Genomic DNA, 16,370 nt, shown 5'->3' with positions numbered 1-16,370 from the left:
ATCTGTATTACTTCATTAGTCATGTCCCTTTCTTTAGTTCTATCTATCTTCTCCCTTAAGTTGATTTTCAGTTTGCCCTGTGATCTATAAAAGTCGAGAATGAAGGCAGTGTGAGGGGCAGATTTCTACCGGCAGGACTGGCAGTGTGAACATGAGTTTGCTGCACATATGATCACTGAACTTTGTACTGATGTGGATTTTGATAGCTTACACCAAGACTTGAGTAGACAAAGGAAAAGTTTTCTTGTTAGAAAAAAAGACTGAGGGCAGCTGTGTCAGATGTGCTAAGATGTGTTTACATTTTATGTGTGAATGAGAAGTTACAAAACAGCAGAGCTACACTCGGGCTGATAATATTGCCTGGTGAAACAGCAAGTGATACTGATATTTTATAAAAAGAGATTGCACCTTCTTTAGTTAAGTCCTTTGAATCATCCAGATTCAAAATAATATATGATAATCATATCTTTATGGATGTCTGGAGGTAATTCCAGAAATTTTATTTCTGCTTTTGTGGTAATTTTGATTATTCTGTGTAGTCTTTAGTGATTAGTCATCCCTTCCTTTGTTATGCATTTCTGTCATCTTTTCATACATGCAACATGTGCTGGGCTAAGTTTCTCACAGCTCTAAGATGAAACAAGATGTGAAGAAAGACAAAAACGGTATTATTAAAGATTTACCTATAGCAAGCCAAAAGTATGTGGATTACCTGCTTCTGTTAGTGCCTGTATTTCTCTCTGTTTCTCTCTTGCGGAATACAAACCACCAAATATTATGGGTTATTCAAAGCAGTGTTTGAATGCTGTAACAGAAGCCTATCTGGCAGAAGTGGGCCACAAAGGAGTAGGATTAGAAGAATGATTGAAGTTTGGCAAATGTGAAAATTCAGTGACTGGACCTGGAAGCTTTAAACTGCTGTGATTTAGAAAGATCAATACAAATATGAATTGGGGTGATGAAGTAAACATGGTCCTCATGAGTTCAAGTAATATGTGTAGGAGCCTTTGTCGTATTCTGAATTCTGCAACTCAGTTTGGAACACTATGTTGCTAACTTTCCCCCACAAGTCTAAAATGACATTTAAGTGGATTTTTGCTTCATGCAAAGTGTCTATGGTTTTGTTTATTAGCTTGATTAACAGGATTTGAACATGATTCTGCTTTCATGCATAGTTGTTTTATGTCTTTTTGGCAAATGTCCCGATGGCAGCACAGTATTGCAGTACATGCCTGAAGGTGAGAAATTGAATAAAATTATTATTTTGATTAGCTTGAATAATAAACCACAGCATTTCACAGTGTTACACCCATTTTTTCTCTAATGCTTGAGTAGCAATGCTTCAGTTTTATGGAAACCTGTGATTCTCCTTTGTTAGGGCACAACCCCTACATTTTATCTTTGAAATGTCAAAAAGCCAGAGTATCAGACTGTACATTCCTTTAATAGAAATGTATTTTGGGTTCGATTTTAAAAGTTGTTTGAGCACAAAATATAGATGGGCAATCGACTCTTGCTTAACCCTTAATGGCTTTGTTTTGGGCTGTTTTTGTCTTGTCCTCTCTTAAACTTGTGAAAACCTGTGCATCCACAATGCCCCTTGACAGGACCTTGAACAGTCTTCTCCCATCCCTTGAAGCACCTGCTCCTTTTGTTTACTGAGCCATTACTTACTTCATTTGATGGCCTCCAGTTTCTCTTTCAGGTGGCATTAGGAAAACGTTATACCCACCATGGTCTCTGGTACTAATGATCTGGTAGACCACTTACTTTTCTGTGACGCGTATTTATTATTGTTAGTATCATTAACTGCAGAAAATACAAACACAGGCCAAGAACAATCTCCAGTGTTCTGAGATACTTTTTGAATTATGGCTGCTTCTCCTCCTTTTCTTTGATTTCTGTTTTGCCTTCCTGGCACGTGTGTTTTATGAGAAGAAGTTTTCTAGGTTGGAAGTGGGTGTAGGTAGTAAGTACAAGTATTAATTACCTCAATAAACTGAACCTGTGATAAGCTGCAATTCAAGTACTAGGCAGACAGGGAAGCAGAAGTGCTCTGTAAGATAGTAAGAGAATTAACTTCTAGTCAAGAGGTAGAGGTGAATATTTTGGATTAAGAAGTCCTTAGGGGTGGCGCATGGTGATGTGGTACACATTTAATGGTATGGTCTTGTTCTGAACAGTGCATTTTCAGAGCATAATTAATAGCAAAGCCCTTTGGAATGTGTACAGACCAAGTGTGATGAGTACTCTGGGGATGGTCTTAACTGGGAATGATTCAGACTTTAGAAAAGTATCTTTGCAGATACTGATAACTCCTTTGAAATCTGAATGTCTCATCAACAAACTGCCATTTCTTGTGCTGAAGTTACGCAAAACCTTTTGTAATTGTGAAGAATGAGCAGAAATAATTAGATGACAAATGACCAGAATAAGGAAAAAATTATTTATGTTGTGGTACAGTAAATGGGATTTCAGGGTTTATGTGCATATAAATGTGAAAGCTAAAGCTTCTAAATACATTCTTTCTCAACTAATGCTTAATGAGTTTTCTAAGTTACCAACTTTGCTTCTTGCTCTAGGAGACATTTTCAAAATTTTTTACAAACATTTTTAAGGAAACTTATGAAGATTTCTGAAGGAAAAAGCATCCTGAAGGATGCTTAATTTGCAGTTTTTTCCCAGCATTTCTCAAAAACTTGGGGAAATGGTAAAAGATACTAAAATTTTGAAACGCTGGTGTTCAGTTAAACAGGATCACCCAGATGGTGCTCCTTTTCTGCTCAGGAGATGAAACAAACTCTACTTTTTAGTAACCAGTTAAAATAAAGCTGTTCCTTCACGAGGATTAACTTGGGTATTTTTATTAACAAAGTATTTTAGAATCTGCTTTCATGACACCAAAGTGCGTGCTTTGTTTGGTTAAAGAGTATAGTTCACGTAAGTTTAGATACATGGATGCTTAGAAACTACTTCTCATTGATTCAAGTTGGTGCAGAAACACTTTCACAGTTACTGAGGGGAAAACTCAGTTGTACTAACTAAAACTTGAAGATTAAAATGCATCTGTTTTTTCAGCTGAGTTGTTGAGCTCTACAACACTGAAAAGCAATATTTGAAAATACATTACTGCCTTTGCTTGTTCTGTATGCCAGAATTTCTGTAAACACGCTCTGTTGGATGACAGCACCTCATAGCTTGACAGGGTTTTTTATTCATGTTGAGCAGTGGATTATGTGAAAGCAGAATAGTGGTTGTTGAGTTTACATAATAAGGAAGAAGCTGTTTTGCCTTTTAGAAAGGGCTGAACAATTTGATTTGATGAGAAATAATTAAAAATAACACAGTAATGGCATATCCTCTTTAGGTAAAAACTTTGTATAGTCTTGAATAGTCTTCAAAATCTCTCCTAGTGATAGCATTTACAAAAATTGTTAGTGATAGTCTCTCAATATATAGCTTCTGTGCACCATCAAGAAATTGTCCTGCCCAAATAATGCATCACAGCACTTGCATATTTAATATTTAAAACTCACTTTAGATTTTGGGTTATTTTAATCTGTCTTTGTAATACCTCTCTGTGAAATGTGTCAATTAAAAGGGTGTGCAGTGGTGTCTTCTGAAGGAAGAGGAAGTCATTCCCCGTATCAGAGCTATGGAAGGGCGTAGAGGACGACCCCCAAATCCAGACAGACAGCACTCCCGGGAGGAGTCAAGGACGAGACGCCGCAAAGGCCGACCTCCCAATGTTGGAAGCGGTGAATTTCTGGACAATGCTGACACAAAGCTTCTGAGAAAGCTGCAGGCGCAAGGTAAGAACTGTGTTACTGTTTTCACAAAGAGAGGGTATTGGTATATAATTAATGTTTTTCCTATAGGAGAGTGATTTGTCTCACTAGGATATGAGTATACAGCATTTTATTTTGGATATTTGTTACATGCTTTTATTGAAGACTTTTTGAAGATCAATAAATCGTTTATCAGTATATAGGTTTTAAAGAAGGAAGTGCATGTTTAAAGACATGTCTAAAAGCTTACTCTATAGTTGCTGCACAAGAAGCTGATGGTATTTCGGGGAGTTCTGTCATGCAGGTGCTGGACCTCAGTCCTTTGAAAAGCAAGCTGAATTCAACCTCCAGAAAATCCTTCCTTACAGCTGTCTTTTATTAGTGTGTCCCTAAGCAGTTAATTCAAATTTCAGAAATGCTATCGCAGGGTAGCAGAATGGTTCAGGAGGTTACTAATTAGCATAAGAATGGCTGATTTCAGGTAGCCACAGGAAAGGGGCGTGCGAGCCAGGTGAGTGTGCTCTTGCTTCATGGTTAAAAAAGGATGACATAGTTGCATGAGGTGACTTCTAAGGAAAACTAATTCCATGCTTTTTGAATAAAATGTTCATTTAGTAGAAACATTTGAAACAAATGTTTTCTGCTTCAAAAAGAAAGAAGAAAATGGTTTTAAAATTATTGGTATGATTCTGTCACTTAATAAATGTTTTTTTCCTCTGAAACCAGTGTTTAGTTTATGTTGAAAGTATCCATGTTCATTTGCACTGTTGATGCAGTTACTGATACATGATGGGCCATTAATGATAGGTCATAGAAAAATTTTGTAAACGCCAGCGTGTGCAAAACAAATCATCTGTTTGCTCTGTCTTTACAGTGTGAAAATACCTGGAACACAAATTGTATCTTTATTCTTGGACAGCACTGTTTTTATGAACTTAGTATTTTCTTTTTGTAACAGAAATAGCTAGGCAAGCAGCACAAATAAAGCTACTGAGAAAGCTTCAGAAGCAGGAACAAGCGCGAGCTGCTAAAGAAGCAAAAAAACAGCAAGGTAAGTATTACTTGTGCAAGTTAGTGCATGCTACGGGATTATTTTGAAAAGTGTTTATGAAAAGTTACCTGTCTCTTGCCATGTTCTGTGATATTGTTTGCTTTTGTTTGTTAGCTATTATGGCAGCTGAAGAAAAGCGAAAGCAAAAGGAGCAGATAAAGATAATGAAGCAACAGGTAAACTGCAACTGCTAAACAAATTCTTTTGATGATTTTAAATCATTCAATGAGGTGTAATTCAAATATTTAGTAAACTACTACGTATGCTGATGACAAAGTGTATGTTTTAAATCTAGTTTTAAAGAGCACACAGTTATGTTATGTATGTTATTTAAAATTCTAAACTTAATTAAATCTACCACTAGCCCATGTCCCCAGGTGCCACATCAACACATCTTTCAAATCCCTTCAGAGACACTGACTTCCCCCACTGCCCTGGATAGCTTGTGCCAGACAACCCTTTCCATGCAGAAATATTACCTAATATCAAGTTAAACGTCCCTTGGTACAATTTGAGGCCATTTCCTCTTGTCCTGTCCCTTGTTCCCTGGGAGCAGAGCCTGACCCTCACTTGGCTGCACCCACCTGTCAGGGAGTTTAAGAAAATCAGAAGGTCCTTCCTGAGCTTCCTTTCTTCTGAGCTGAGCCCCTTTCCCAGCTCCCTAAGCTTTTCCTGTTGTTTCAGTCCCTTCCCCAGCTCTGTTGCCCTTCTCTGAACATGCTCCAGCCCCTCAATGTCTGTATACTATCTCAGCATCTCAACACTTGGAAAAAGTGCTAGTATTAGTTTGCCCGTAAGTGACATGGGAAGGAGACAGAGATGCTGCTTGCCACTCCAGAGAGAAAATTCATGTGGCCAGAAGCTCAGCTGGAAGCTGGAGCTGCCAGAATTGTGGGGGACAGTGGAAAAGAGTTTTTTCAAATATATTAATGGCAGTCCTGGTTGTGTTTATAAATTGGGAAATGAGGAGCTGAGGAGCAGCTGCAGGAAGTGATCTGGTTGATGGCAAGTTGGATATTCAGTCAGCAGTGCCCTGGCACCCAGGAGGGACATCTTTGCCCTGAAGGGCGTCAGGTCCAGCTTCATTGGCCAGGCAAGGAGGGGTTTGTGCCCCTCTGCTCTGCACTGGGCGGCCTCACCTGGTGAGTCCTGGGGGACAGTTTTGGGCACTGCAATATAAAAAGGACGTGAAACCATTAGAGGCTATCCAAAGAAGGCCATGAGGATGAGGAAGGGACTGGAGGGGAAGTCTTAAGAGGAGCAGCTGAGGGCACTTGGTTTGTTCAGCCTGGAGAAGAAGAGACAGGGGAGAATCATTGTGGTCTTCAAAACACTCGGGAGGGGCAGTGGAGGGGCAGCTCAGATCTCTGCTCTCTGTGACTGGTGACAGGACTTGAGGGAACTTCTGGAGCTGAGTTGGGAGGTTTAGGCTAGATATCAGAATAAAGGTTGACCAACCCAGAGACTGATCAGGCACTGGGGCAGGCTCCCCAGGCAATCATCACAGCCCCAAGGCTGCCAGAGCTCCAGGAGTGTTCGGACAGTGCACCCAGGCAGAGGGTGGGATTGCTGGGGTGTCTTTGTGTGTCCAGGAGTTGGACTTGATGATCCTGATGGGTCCCTCCCAACTCATCATACTCTATGATTTTATGGTATCTTGAGGTTAAAAAAGCCAATAAAAATATGAAACCCTTTCACATCTTTTAAAATCCAGGTATTAAATCCTGACATACTTCTTTTTTTGAGTAGTAAACCAAAAGTAGCGTTACTGCAGACTACCTTAAATAACCCCATAAGAGATAACAATAACAATTAATTCTTGTTGGTAACTGTTAAAGTGTTTCCTTTTTTTCTTTTTTCTTTTTTTTTTTTTTAAGAAAATGCTCAGTGTAGTAGACATAGAGTTAGAAGCTGTCACTCTACCATGTATGAGTTACAGTAGAAAAAGCTGAGAGAGCTGAGACTGTTCAGAATGGAGAAGAGGAGGCTCAGGAGGATCTGGCTAATATAGCTAAGTACCTGATGGGAGGCTGCAAGGAGGTGACTTCTCTCAGAAGTCCCCAGTGACAGGAGGTTCCTTCTGAATGTTGGGAAACACTTTGTCACCAAGATGGCAGCTGAGAACTGGAGCAGGTGGCCCAGGGAGGCCGTGGAGTCTCCCACACAAATTTTCAACAGCAACCTGGATGTGGTCCTTGGTAATTGGTTCTATGGGACCCTTCTGGGACAGGGGGATGTGGACAAGGTGACTTCCAGATGTCCCTCCCAAACTCAGCCAGTCTGCACTTTCGTAGATGATGACAGTTTCAATGTGTCCACTTCTCAAGGCAGCCCATACTAGTTAAAGAAAAGGAGCACACTGTGATTTTCAAGTGGTCCTTACGTTCCAAGGGGTCTAGGGAGCAAGAATTTTTAAACGGACAAATACATCAAATCCAGACCTTGTTTGTCATCATCATATTCCCCCTTGACATGTAACCTGATAAAACTCATGATTTCAATGTGCAGAGTACTTCTTCTCTGATATAGTTTTTATTGTGATCTCTGCTGAAAGGTTTGTTCTGTATTAACTCTAACCTTTATGAAGTTGAGAGGGTATAGCACATGCTTTCAACTTTTGCACTTTTTTGTTTTAAAGTATAATGGGGGATTATAGAGATTTAGGGTCCATGCTGTGAGGTTCTCATGGTGGAAAAAGTTCAGCACTGTCTGAGCAAGGCCTCAGAATTAATTTTCTTGATAAGTTTGTATTATGTTGGACTTCTCAACAGTTTAAGGAGCTGGTAAGATTTGCCTGGAGTTTATAAGACTTTATGTATTGGAGCTCTGTTTTTCAGAAAACTTTGTATGTCTTTCTCATCTGTGATTGCTCTTTTTTTAAATTATGTTTTCTTAGGGGCTTGGTTTTGGTTTTAGTTATTTTTCAATAAAGCGTATACATCACTATGTGCCCTCCAGGGAGTAAAATTTTAGAGTGATCCATGTTCTAAGAGTCTCAGGCCAGCTCACAAGACAACCACGTATTCTGTGCAAGATGGGCTTTACTCTCACTGTTGGGAAAGCGTCTGCTGTTGCAGAGAGGTTCATTGAGGTCCTTTTCAAGCTTCTGGTCTAGGCCTCCCCCAGCTTGCAAGGCTATTCCATGGTCTGGGTTTTGCTTTTTAAACTCTACAGCAAGTCCAGCTTGTGTATGCATGTGTATGTATGTATGTATGCACTTTCCTTCTAAATGGTCCTTCCAAGTCACTGTGGCTCTGTCAGCTCTTTTGAGGTAATAAAATCTGAAATAATGTGTGGGTGAATTTTTAATATCTAATTTAACAGACAAACCTGTGCACCACAGGTAGTGTGAAATAATTCCAGTGTTTGCAATGATTACATTTCTCAATCAATGCAATAAGACTTTGTTCAGATTTTAGGAACTAATTCATAAAGAAGAATAAATTAGAATATAGTTGCCCAGCATCCATCTGTGGAGTGTATAACTTGATCATTTTCTTCTTACCATGATGAAACATGCTTAAATGTGTTGTAGTACCCACAGTTCCTGTTCCAATTACTTATTTTTTTACAGCATGCATACAATTCCATCCCCTAAACTACATATTAAAGCTTCCAAAATTAACATCAATTACCGGAGTGCTTTAAAAGTCTGGAGAAACTGAAGTGTACTTAACTGTACTGTAACTGCATGTTACCCAGGTTGCATGTGGGTGAGTGTTCCTGGCTGACAGAGCATGGGCTTTGGGTTTTGCTGAGCTCAGCTCTCTGTGCTGCCCTTGGGACCACAATGGCCTGAGAGAGGCTGCAAGAACTGAGGCATAAACAGTGCTCGAACACATCTCACAATCTTGTGGTCAGGGAGATCACAACACCATGTATTTCATGGCGTAGCTCACACTTCTGTTCATTCCTAACAAGCTCCACCATTGTCAGCTGGAATTTGAATGCTCTAACTTCCTTACTTGGTCATTAATCAGGTCGTCTTGAAGGTGTTAAAAAAAAAATAGTGAAAACTTTGACAACTTAAACACGAGCACCTATGCATAACTACGTGTGGCTGCCTTCAGGGTTATACCAGACATCTAATACTAGTAAAATTTCTGAGCATATGGGAACAGTTGACTAAAATGGATGAAACTCAGTAACATAAAGCATTTACAAACTTTGTCATTTTTAAATGTAAAAATTTATTTCCTTTATATATCTTTTTTAAAGAAATAACTTTCTTGCCCTTGTAGGAAAAAATTAAGCGAATCCAGCAAATTAGAATGGAGAAAGAACTTCGTGCTCAGCAAATTTTAGAGGTAAAAATAATGGCTTAAATGTAACTTTTCTGTTGCGATTTTAAGGCATGTTGTATTTTAGTAGTCATGCATGTAGTTAGGAACATAACTAAATATAGCAGCTCCAACAACCTTAATTTCCAAAAGCCAGTTGAAAAATGTGTGTCAAATTGTTTTTCTTAAAAGATAGGCATTAATTGTGATCCATAGTCTTACAAGTACCCGCATTGGGCTCACGGTTTTCTATCAGAGTAGTCTTGTGTGTACTTAACGGCAGAGGAATTCCTCTGTTAGAGAGCAAGTTTGCAGTAGTAGGGTATTAAAACAATGTAATGCTCTGCTCTGTATGACATGCAGTGGGTTTAAAAATGCTGTGTCTGTATTAGAGTATACTCTGCAGGTTTGCTGGTGTACTAGCAGAGATAGATGGCTAGTTTTCAAGTCTCCATTGACATAAAAATTAATCGTAATCTCTTTGCCATTTACATTGTTTCTGTGTGTACTTGCTTTCTTAAAATAGCCAGGTGAAGCAATTTTGAGTGGGACTTGAAATTCTGTTTAATTTTTGTAAAGTAACTGAAATGTGAATTGATTGATCATGAAGGCTGCATCAGAGATTTCTTGTGATGTATGCAATAAGTGATGATGTCCTTAACTTTTAAAGGTACATAACTTTGCTTTTAGTCAGATTATTTTCAAGTTGTGATAGTGCTGTTGTATGACCTGTTTTGCATGCACAGGCAAAAAAGAAAAAGAAGGAAGAAGCAGCAAATGCCAAATTATTGGAAGCGGAAAAACGAATAAAGGTTAGTTTGGAGGAGCTCCAAAAACAAGAACTGTGTTACTGTACATAGCGCATGTTGAGGTATAAAAGCAATAAATTTGGGACACTATTCATTGATACTGAAGCTGTACATAGAGACAGAAAATAGTGACATGTATGTATGGTTATAAAAAGTCATGAAGCATATGCAGAGGAGTTTGTGTATGTGTGACATACACACACAGATATATAGAGACAGAACTTTATGTGCCATTACCATGGTTTGCATAGCAAAATGTTTGTGCAGTAATATTATTCACAATATTCTTTTAAACACACCATATCAAAAAACTGTTGTTTCTCAGCAAGAATAGTCTTTTCTAGGCTGTAATGTATGCAAGACTTCAGAACTTTATTACAAATACTGGAAAACACTGTGTGTGTGTGTATGTGTGTGTGTATATATAAGTACTTCTGTTGCTGCTTCGGCATTCTAGGTGTATTCTAACAAGGAGCTCCCAACTCACCAGACTTACCGTCATGTATGCTGTGTGTACTTTTCTGTAAGGTAGAATTTAACTCAGATGTGCTGTTTTATTATGGCAGAACTGTGTGCAGTTTGGTAAGTAAATTTTGATTGATGTTTTAAATACACTTTTGTTTTTCTATTGAAGGAGAAAGAGATGAGAAGGCAGCAGGCTGTTCTTCTGAAGCACCAGGTTGGTATAAGTTCGGTTGACCAAACAGACAGAGTGCCAATTGTGAGCTACCACTTTCAGTTGTTTGGGGGGGATGGAATCCTCAAAATACGCCCTTTTTAAACTTCTGGGTTTGATTCCTGCACAGATTTTCTTTTGCCTTACGATTTTTTGCTTTGCTTTGGTATTGGGGTCTTTCGGGGGATTATGAAGTGGTTTTATAACTTTGTTATTTCTGTTTCATAATGTTGTGCCAACTCTTTCTACCAGGAGTTGGAGAGGCATAGACTAGATATGGTATGGGTATGTTTATTTTTGTACATCTAACACCGCATTGTGATTTGGTTGTGATATGGTTGTCATAGCAATGCATAAAATGTAGCACTGGCTGCTGTCATATTACATACTGCTGCATGGCTTTACAGCACAGTGCATTGCATACATCTGCTTGTCTTGTCTGTTAAGGAAAAAAAGACATGTCTTGAACGTGTATAAATTCAATGTGGCGATAACTAAAGGTGTTTTTTTAGCCAGGGATCTCTGTTACTGATGTCCCCGTAAAAATTTGACTAGCATATAAAATCAGGGATTGATACAAAATTAGTAGGTAGCCACTTGGATGATTTTTGCAAGCCCTGTCCCATTCACTGGGAATGAATCCAGACATTTTAAATACAATTTGAATGAACCTTTTTTAGAAATTAGGATGATGTCTTCCCCTTGTAAGATACTGAGGAAATTAGCTTTCAGCTGGTGGTAAATACTTAATGTTATAAGTATAGAGTGAAATATTGGAATGTAATCCTAGCCTCACCAAATTAGATTATAAAATTCCTATAGTCTTTACTGGGGCCAAGATTTGCTCTTCAGCTGTTAAGGCAAACCCCCTGTACTTAGTGCCCTAGAATGCTGCTCCTTAGTGCATTTGAATTTACTGAGGGACAGGCATCAGTGAATGCAAGTGTTGTGTACGTACGTGCACCACCACTGGCTTGATTAAAACTGATCTAGAGCTGATAAAATTAAGCATGTTGATTTCTTGCTTGGTTACAAAAATGATGTTAATATTTGCAATGTTTGAAAAAGACCAGTTTAAAAATTCTGCTGAATTGGCTATTGAAGAAGTAAATTGCAAGTTCCGTCATAGCAGATGTAAGGTAACTGACCTGTTCCAGCCAACCATTATGCTTTTTGTTCTGCCAGCTTATGAAGGAGCATCACAACTGACCATAAGTAAATCTGTATGCTTCTTTTTTACACTGTCTCCATGTTCATTGCTTTACCTTTTTTGCTTTTGATTGTTCTTGTATTTGCTTTCTAAACCTGAACTAAAACATGCACAGACTTGGCCATTCTTGTCCTATATTTAGTATTTACTGTGACTTGTCTATTAATGCTAAATTTGTTACCCGGCTTTTTTTGCTGATTTGAAAATGTGGTTTAGTTTTGTTCTAATATTACCTGCTTCAATAGGAACGGGAACGGAGAAGACAGCATATGATGCTTATGAAAGCCATGGAAGCACGTAAAAAAGCAGAAGTGAGTATTAACCTCTGGAAGTTTGAAGTTTTCATGATTTCATTCTGCAATCATCTGTAGAAGAGCAGTATATTTTTAAATTATGTATAATTTAATTTGTGTACATTGCAGCAGTATGACAAGAAGCATTAGGCACAAATTGAAATATAGGAAGTTCTGTTCAAACTTAAAGCTTTTTTACTTGGCAGGAGGTGCTTGAACACTGGCACAGATTGCACAGTTTTGAGAGTTCTGGATGTTTCTGAGAGGAAACATAAGTAAAATACAAAACCCCCATAATTACTAATTTGCTTTTTGTTTTACTTTTTATGTATTTCTATATCCTGAGACATTTTTTATGTTTGTATCCTTAGACTTTTTTAAAAAAAGTGCAGATAATGAAGATATTGAAATAAGATGACCATCCTTATAGCAAGTAGTTGTTAAGGAAATTGTTAAAACGTTTCTCTAGGATGTATTTACAAATTTCAATAAAAATGACTGACCAAACCCAAGAAAAACTGAATAATACTTAATACAAGGAAATGGAGGAAGTTGATACCTTAAGCACCCGTTCCACTGTTGGAAATCAGGATACCAGGCTAAATGGTCATTTAGACTGATCCAGTGCTCTGATTACAGTCTTACTCTAATGGAAATAGAACAGTGTTTATTTCAACCAGCAAAAGTAAACTTTGAATAGATTTATGAAACGTAGTGCAGCTAAAGTTTTCAGTTTTAGTCATACCTGTAGATTACTGTTCCCACATAAATATCCATATATACAGCTCTTGCTTTCTTCTGTTCTAGAGTGTTTCAAATTGGCAAAAACAAGGGCAATTCCAGTTGGCCATGAGACATTGACATAGACTAAGATAAAAGGCAATAAATCATTCTAAGAAGCAAATCAAAGGGCATTTTCCATTTTAAAGTCAAGTTAGGGATTTTGTGTGCTTCTTTAGTGTGTTGTGATTTTTCCAGACAAAATATTACTTATGATTCAGTGTAGATAAAGAGGGCCAGCGTTCACAGTATGGAGGATGGTCATACAGCTGTAGAGTAGCAAGCAGGTGGGCAGATGGGTAGTTCTGAATGTCACTGCTTTTTTTTCTGCCAGTGTAAATTTACTGGTCCAAACATGTTCTTTGTATCTAATGTGAAACTTGCATAAAATCCACTAAAGACAGTAGTAGTAGTAGAAGTCATGATGTCTGTGCACCCACAGTGGTTATTCATAGATGTGACTAGTGGTCTGGTAATAATCCTTATAGAATCAAAAGGAAGAGTAAAAAATCATGGGGCCTGTCACAGCTCTACAAAGAAATCAGTGGTTAATAGTGATCTACAAATGCAGCTGAACCCTGACTTACTATTGCACATACTCTCTTATTGTTGCAAAATATGGTGGTAGTAAATGGAAGAGATTAGAGTGACCTCTTAAACTAACAGAATAGTAGGGAGTGGTTCTGAGTAATGGGAAGCATCTTGGCTTGGTTCTTTAGCCCTTCTGTGTCCACAGGTGAAAAGCACATACAGTATCTTCAGCTTTGTATTGTATCAGGTCCTTGAGTGGTGGCACACACACATACGTGTGTGTTTATATGCACAGTTCTGTGCTCTGAACAGGTGGTGTTGATCTGTGGCAGATTCCATACATTTTACACTTGATCTCGGTTGCACAGAGATGTGTGGGGACTTGTGTCTTGAGAACAGGGGATTGGTGATGAATATGTGGCAGCAGAACCCCTGGCACCGGGGATGGGAAAGGCCAGGAGAGCTCCAGGTTCAGAGTTAGTCTTGGTGTGTTACCGAGTTGGTGTAGTATTGGTGTGACTCCACTGTGGAGGGTGTTGAAGAGACAAATAATGGATGCTTGGCTTCTTACATCCGCATGTTCTTGTTGTGCATATGTTGTGCATGATGGGCTGTTCAGTTTCAGGTTGCATGCAATGTGTCATTCTAGGCCGGAAGCTACCCGTGTTTGAGAAGATCGGTTATGTTTTATAAGGTATTCATATCTACTTTATGTATTACGGGACTTCTAAAACCATGTATTGTTCAGAGAGGTTTCTTGAGTGGTCTCTGCTGTAGCAGGTGCAGATTAATGATACTGGGGTGTAAGCAGACTTGAAAATCAGATGTCTTGCGTGGCAATTCTTTGTCATCACTCAGTCGTCTTTCTTAAACAGTATTTCAAAGAGCTTTTCTTTGCAAAGATACGTGAAACCTGTGTCTGCGTGGACAGGAGAGAAAAACGTGAATCTTACAGTGCTTTACAAATTCAGTGATTTTGTTCTAGTTTTCCCCTCCCCTTTACTTTAATGCAGGTTCCTTAATTGGTGTGGTGATTTTTGAGGTTGCAGAAGTGGTGCTTTCCAAATTCTTAGATTGTTCCTTTGTAAGTTTAATATCTGGGGTTTATTTTTTTCCCTTTCAATTCTCTTCAGGAAAAAGAGAGGCTAAAGCAAGAGAAACGTGATGAAAAAAGATTAAATAAAGAGCGTAAACTGGAACAGCGAAGATTGGAATTAGAAATGGCAAAGGAGCTAAAGAAACCTAATGAGGATATGTGCTTAGCAGACCAGAAGGTAATGGCAGCGACATAGACATACTTTCTTGCTACTTGTTTGTGTATTTTATAATTCTGTCAATAACTTTTTCTTGCAACCACACTCAAAGCATTCGAGTTTTAATTGAGGTAATTATAGAACTATTTGAAATATATACAAATACAAGATACTGGAACACTGCACAGTAGCATATGTTTAGTTAATTAAAAGCTTTTTGTTTAAAGGAGGTCTGCTTCCCAAAAAGCATGATTGCTTAAAAAAAATTCTTTGCTCAGGTTTTTTTTATATCAGAAATATGCATCATGTCTCAGTACACAGGCACTAAGATAGTCATCTAGACAACTCTTACAAGCTGTTGCTCAAAAAAATTACTTTCCCAGTCTTCCAAGTTCTTGTCTCTAAGGACTTGACAAAGCTTAGGTTCGAAGTCTCTGTTCCAGAGAAATCGCTTCCCTTTTTCCCCCCTAAATAATTTTACACCATCTTTTTTACAGTAATTTGGCTCAGAATAGATCCTTATAGTGTCTCCTGGTATTTCTTAATCTCTTGGTTCCTGTAATTTTGAAAAGTTAAAATATGTTTGAGCATTGAATGGATGAAGGGTGCAGATTGCCTATTGCGTATACCCTTCCAGCTTGGTTATGCTGTAGGTCAGAAGGAAGTGTCAGTCAATTTTCCCAGCTATAAATTTCCCAGTTATCAAAAAAAAATTTTTTTTGAAATGCGCTACTAAATCTTTAACTTTTTTTCTTTAACTTTTTTTCTTTACTTGCCAGCCTTTCCCAGAGCTGCCTCGCATCCCAGGCCTCGTTCTTGATGGAAGCACATTTTCAGATTGTCTTATGGTAGTGCAGTTCCTGCGTAACTTTGGTAAAGTTCTTGGCTTTGATGTGACCATAGATGTTCCCTCCCTGAGTGTTCTTCAAGAGGGTTTGCTCAACATAGGGGACAGCATGGGAGAAGTACAGGACTTGCTTGTGAAACTGGTCTCTGCGGCTGTGTGCGATCCTGGACTTGGTACAGGATACAAGGTAAAAAGAAAAAACCCATAGTAAACATCCTGTATATATGAATGCATTCTTCATAATGTGTCTCTGACACCTCTCTCATGGATTTCCATTCTCTTTCCTAATTTTTTTCTTCAGTGTCATGGTTCTAATATTACTCCAAAACTTTGTGTCCCATCAGCCCTCCCATTTTCCAGACATGATATATTTCTGTGCATTTTCTCTACGCACGAACACGCGTCCCATTTTTACTTGGACCTTTTGTAGGGCACTGTCACATCTGTGGCCATGTCTTTTAATTCCTTTCTGTCCATTCCTTTGCATTCTTACCCTCATGTTATATTCTTAGTTAATCTTGCTATTTCTTTCCTTAAGGTCAGCTGTCTAAGTCACTTCATCAAAACCCCAATTCATTCGTGACTCTTACTGGCCTTCTTTTTCAAGCCAAAACAATTTTTGTCCACTCTAGAGCTCTTCATAGCATCATTGTACAGAGAAGTATTAGTCAATTTTCAGTTGGACCATGCCTTTTTACATGTAATCCATTTAATTATTACTAATATTATCTCTAATAAGATTTTAAAAATGTAGGGGTGAAGACATTCTAATTTGTTACTGTATTTAAGATTTACATTTGAATAGTTTCGAAGAGCTAATCATGCTTGAAGTCCTTATGTAAAAATGCAAAC

The 16,370-nt window shown here is 38.3% G+C and overlaps 1 protein-coding gene and 1 long non-coding RNA gene across 43 annotated transcripts in view; one reads left to right on the top strand and one right to left on the bottom strand.

Annotated features, from left to right (window-relative positions):
• BAZ2B (bromodomain adjacent to zinc finger domain 2B) overlaps nucleotides 1-16,370 on the top strand; it is a 120,360-nt gene that overhangs the window by 81,105 nt on the left and 22,885 nt on the right. For 27 of the 42 annotated variants that reach the window (XM_086896494.1, XM_086896482.1, XM_086896464.1 and 24 more), the window contains 9 exons: nucleotides 3,602-3,812; nucleotides 4,747-4,839; nucleotides 4,954-5,015; nucleotides 9,081-9,146; nucleotides 9,866-9,931; nucleotides 10,563-10,607; nucleotides 12,060-12,125; nucleotides 14,552-14,692; nucleotides 15,451-15,705. In XM_086896494.1, coding sequence (XP_086752620.1) covers nucleotides 3,602-3,812; nucleotides 4,747-4,839; nucleotides 4,954-5,015; nucleotides 9,081-9,146; nucleotides 9,866-9,931; nucleotides 10,563-10,607; nucleotides 12,060-12,125; nucleotides 14,552-14,692; nucleotides 15,451-15,705 — 1,005 coding nt within the window. Of the gene's footprint in view, nucleotides 1-3,601; nucleotides 3,813-4,746; nucleotides 4,840-4,953; nucleotides 5,016-9,080; nucleotides 9,147-9,865; nucleotides 9,932-10,562; nucleotides 10,608-10,856; nucleotides 10,890-12,059; nucleotides 12,126-14,551; nucleotides 14,693-15,450; nucleotides 15,706-16,370 lie in introns of all 42 variants that reach the window. The other 15 variants (XM_086896490.1, XM_086896470.1, XM_086896486.1 and 12 more) reach the window with 2 other exon arrangements.
• On the bottom strand, nucleotides 9,006-14,337 carry LOC147652340 (uncharacterized). The gene is made up of 3 exons (XR_015288916.1): nucleotides 12,853-14,337; nucleotides 12,667-12,753; nucleotides 9,006-12,179 (listed from the first exon to the last, which is right to left on the bottom strand). It is a non-coding gene; the product is annotated as an uncharacterized LOC147652340 (long non-coding RNA).

This window comes from Cyanistes caeruleus, chromosome 7 (genome assembly GCF_971803275.1).
Source record: "Cyanistes caeruleus chromosome 7, bCyaCae1.hap1.1, whole genome shotgun sequence".
In the NCBI taxonomy this organism is placed as follows: Eukaryota; Metazoa; Chordata; class Aves; order Passeriformes; family Paridae; genus Cyanistes; species Cyanistes caeruleus.
The sequence above is the reverse complement of the archived record's forward strand: the minus strand, read 5'-3'. Positions and strand labels throughout refer to the sequence as shown.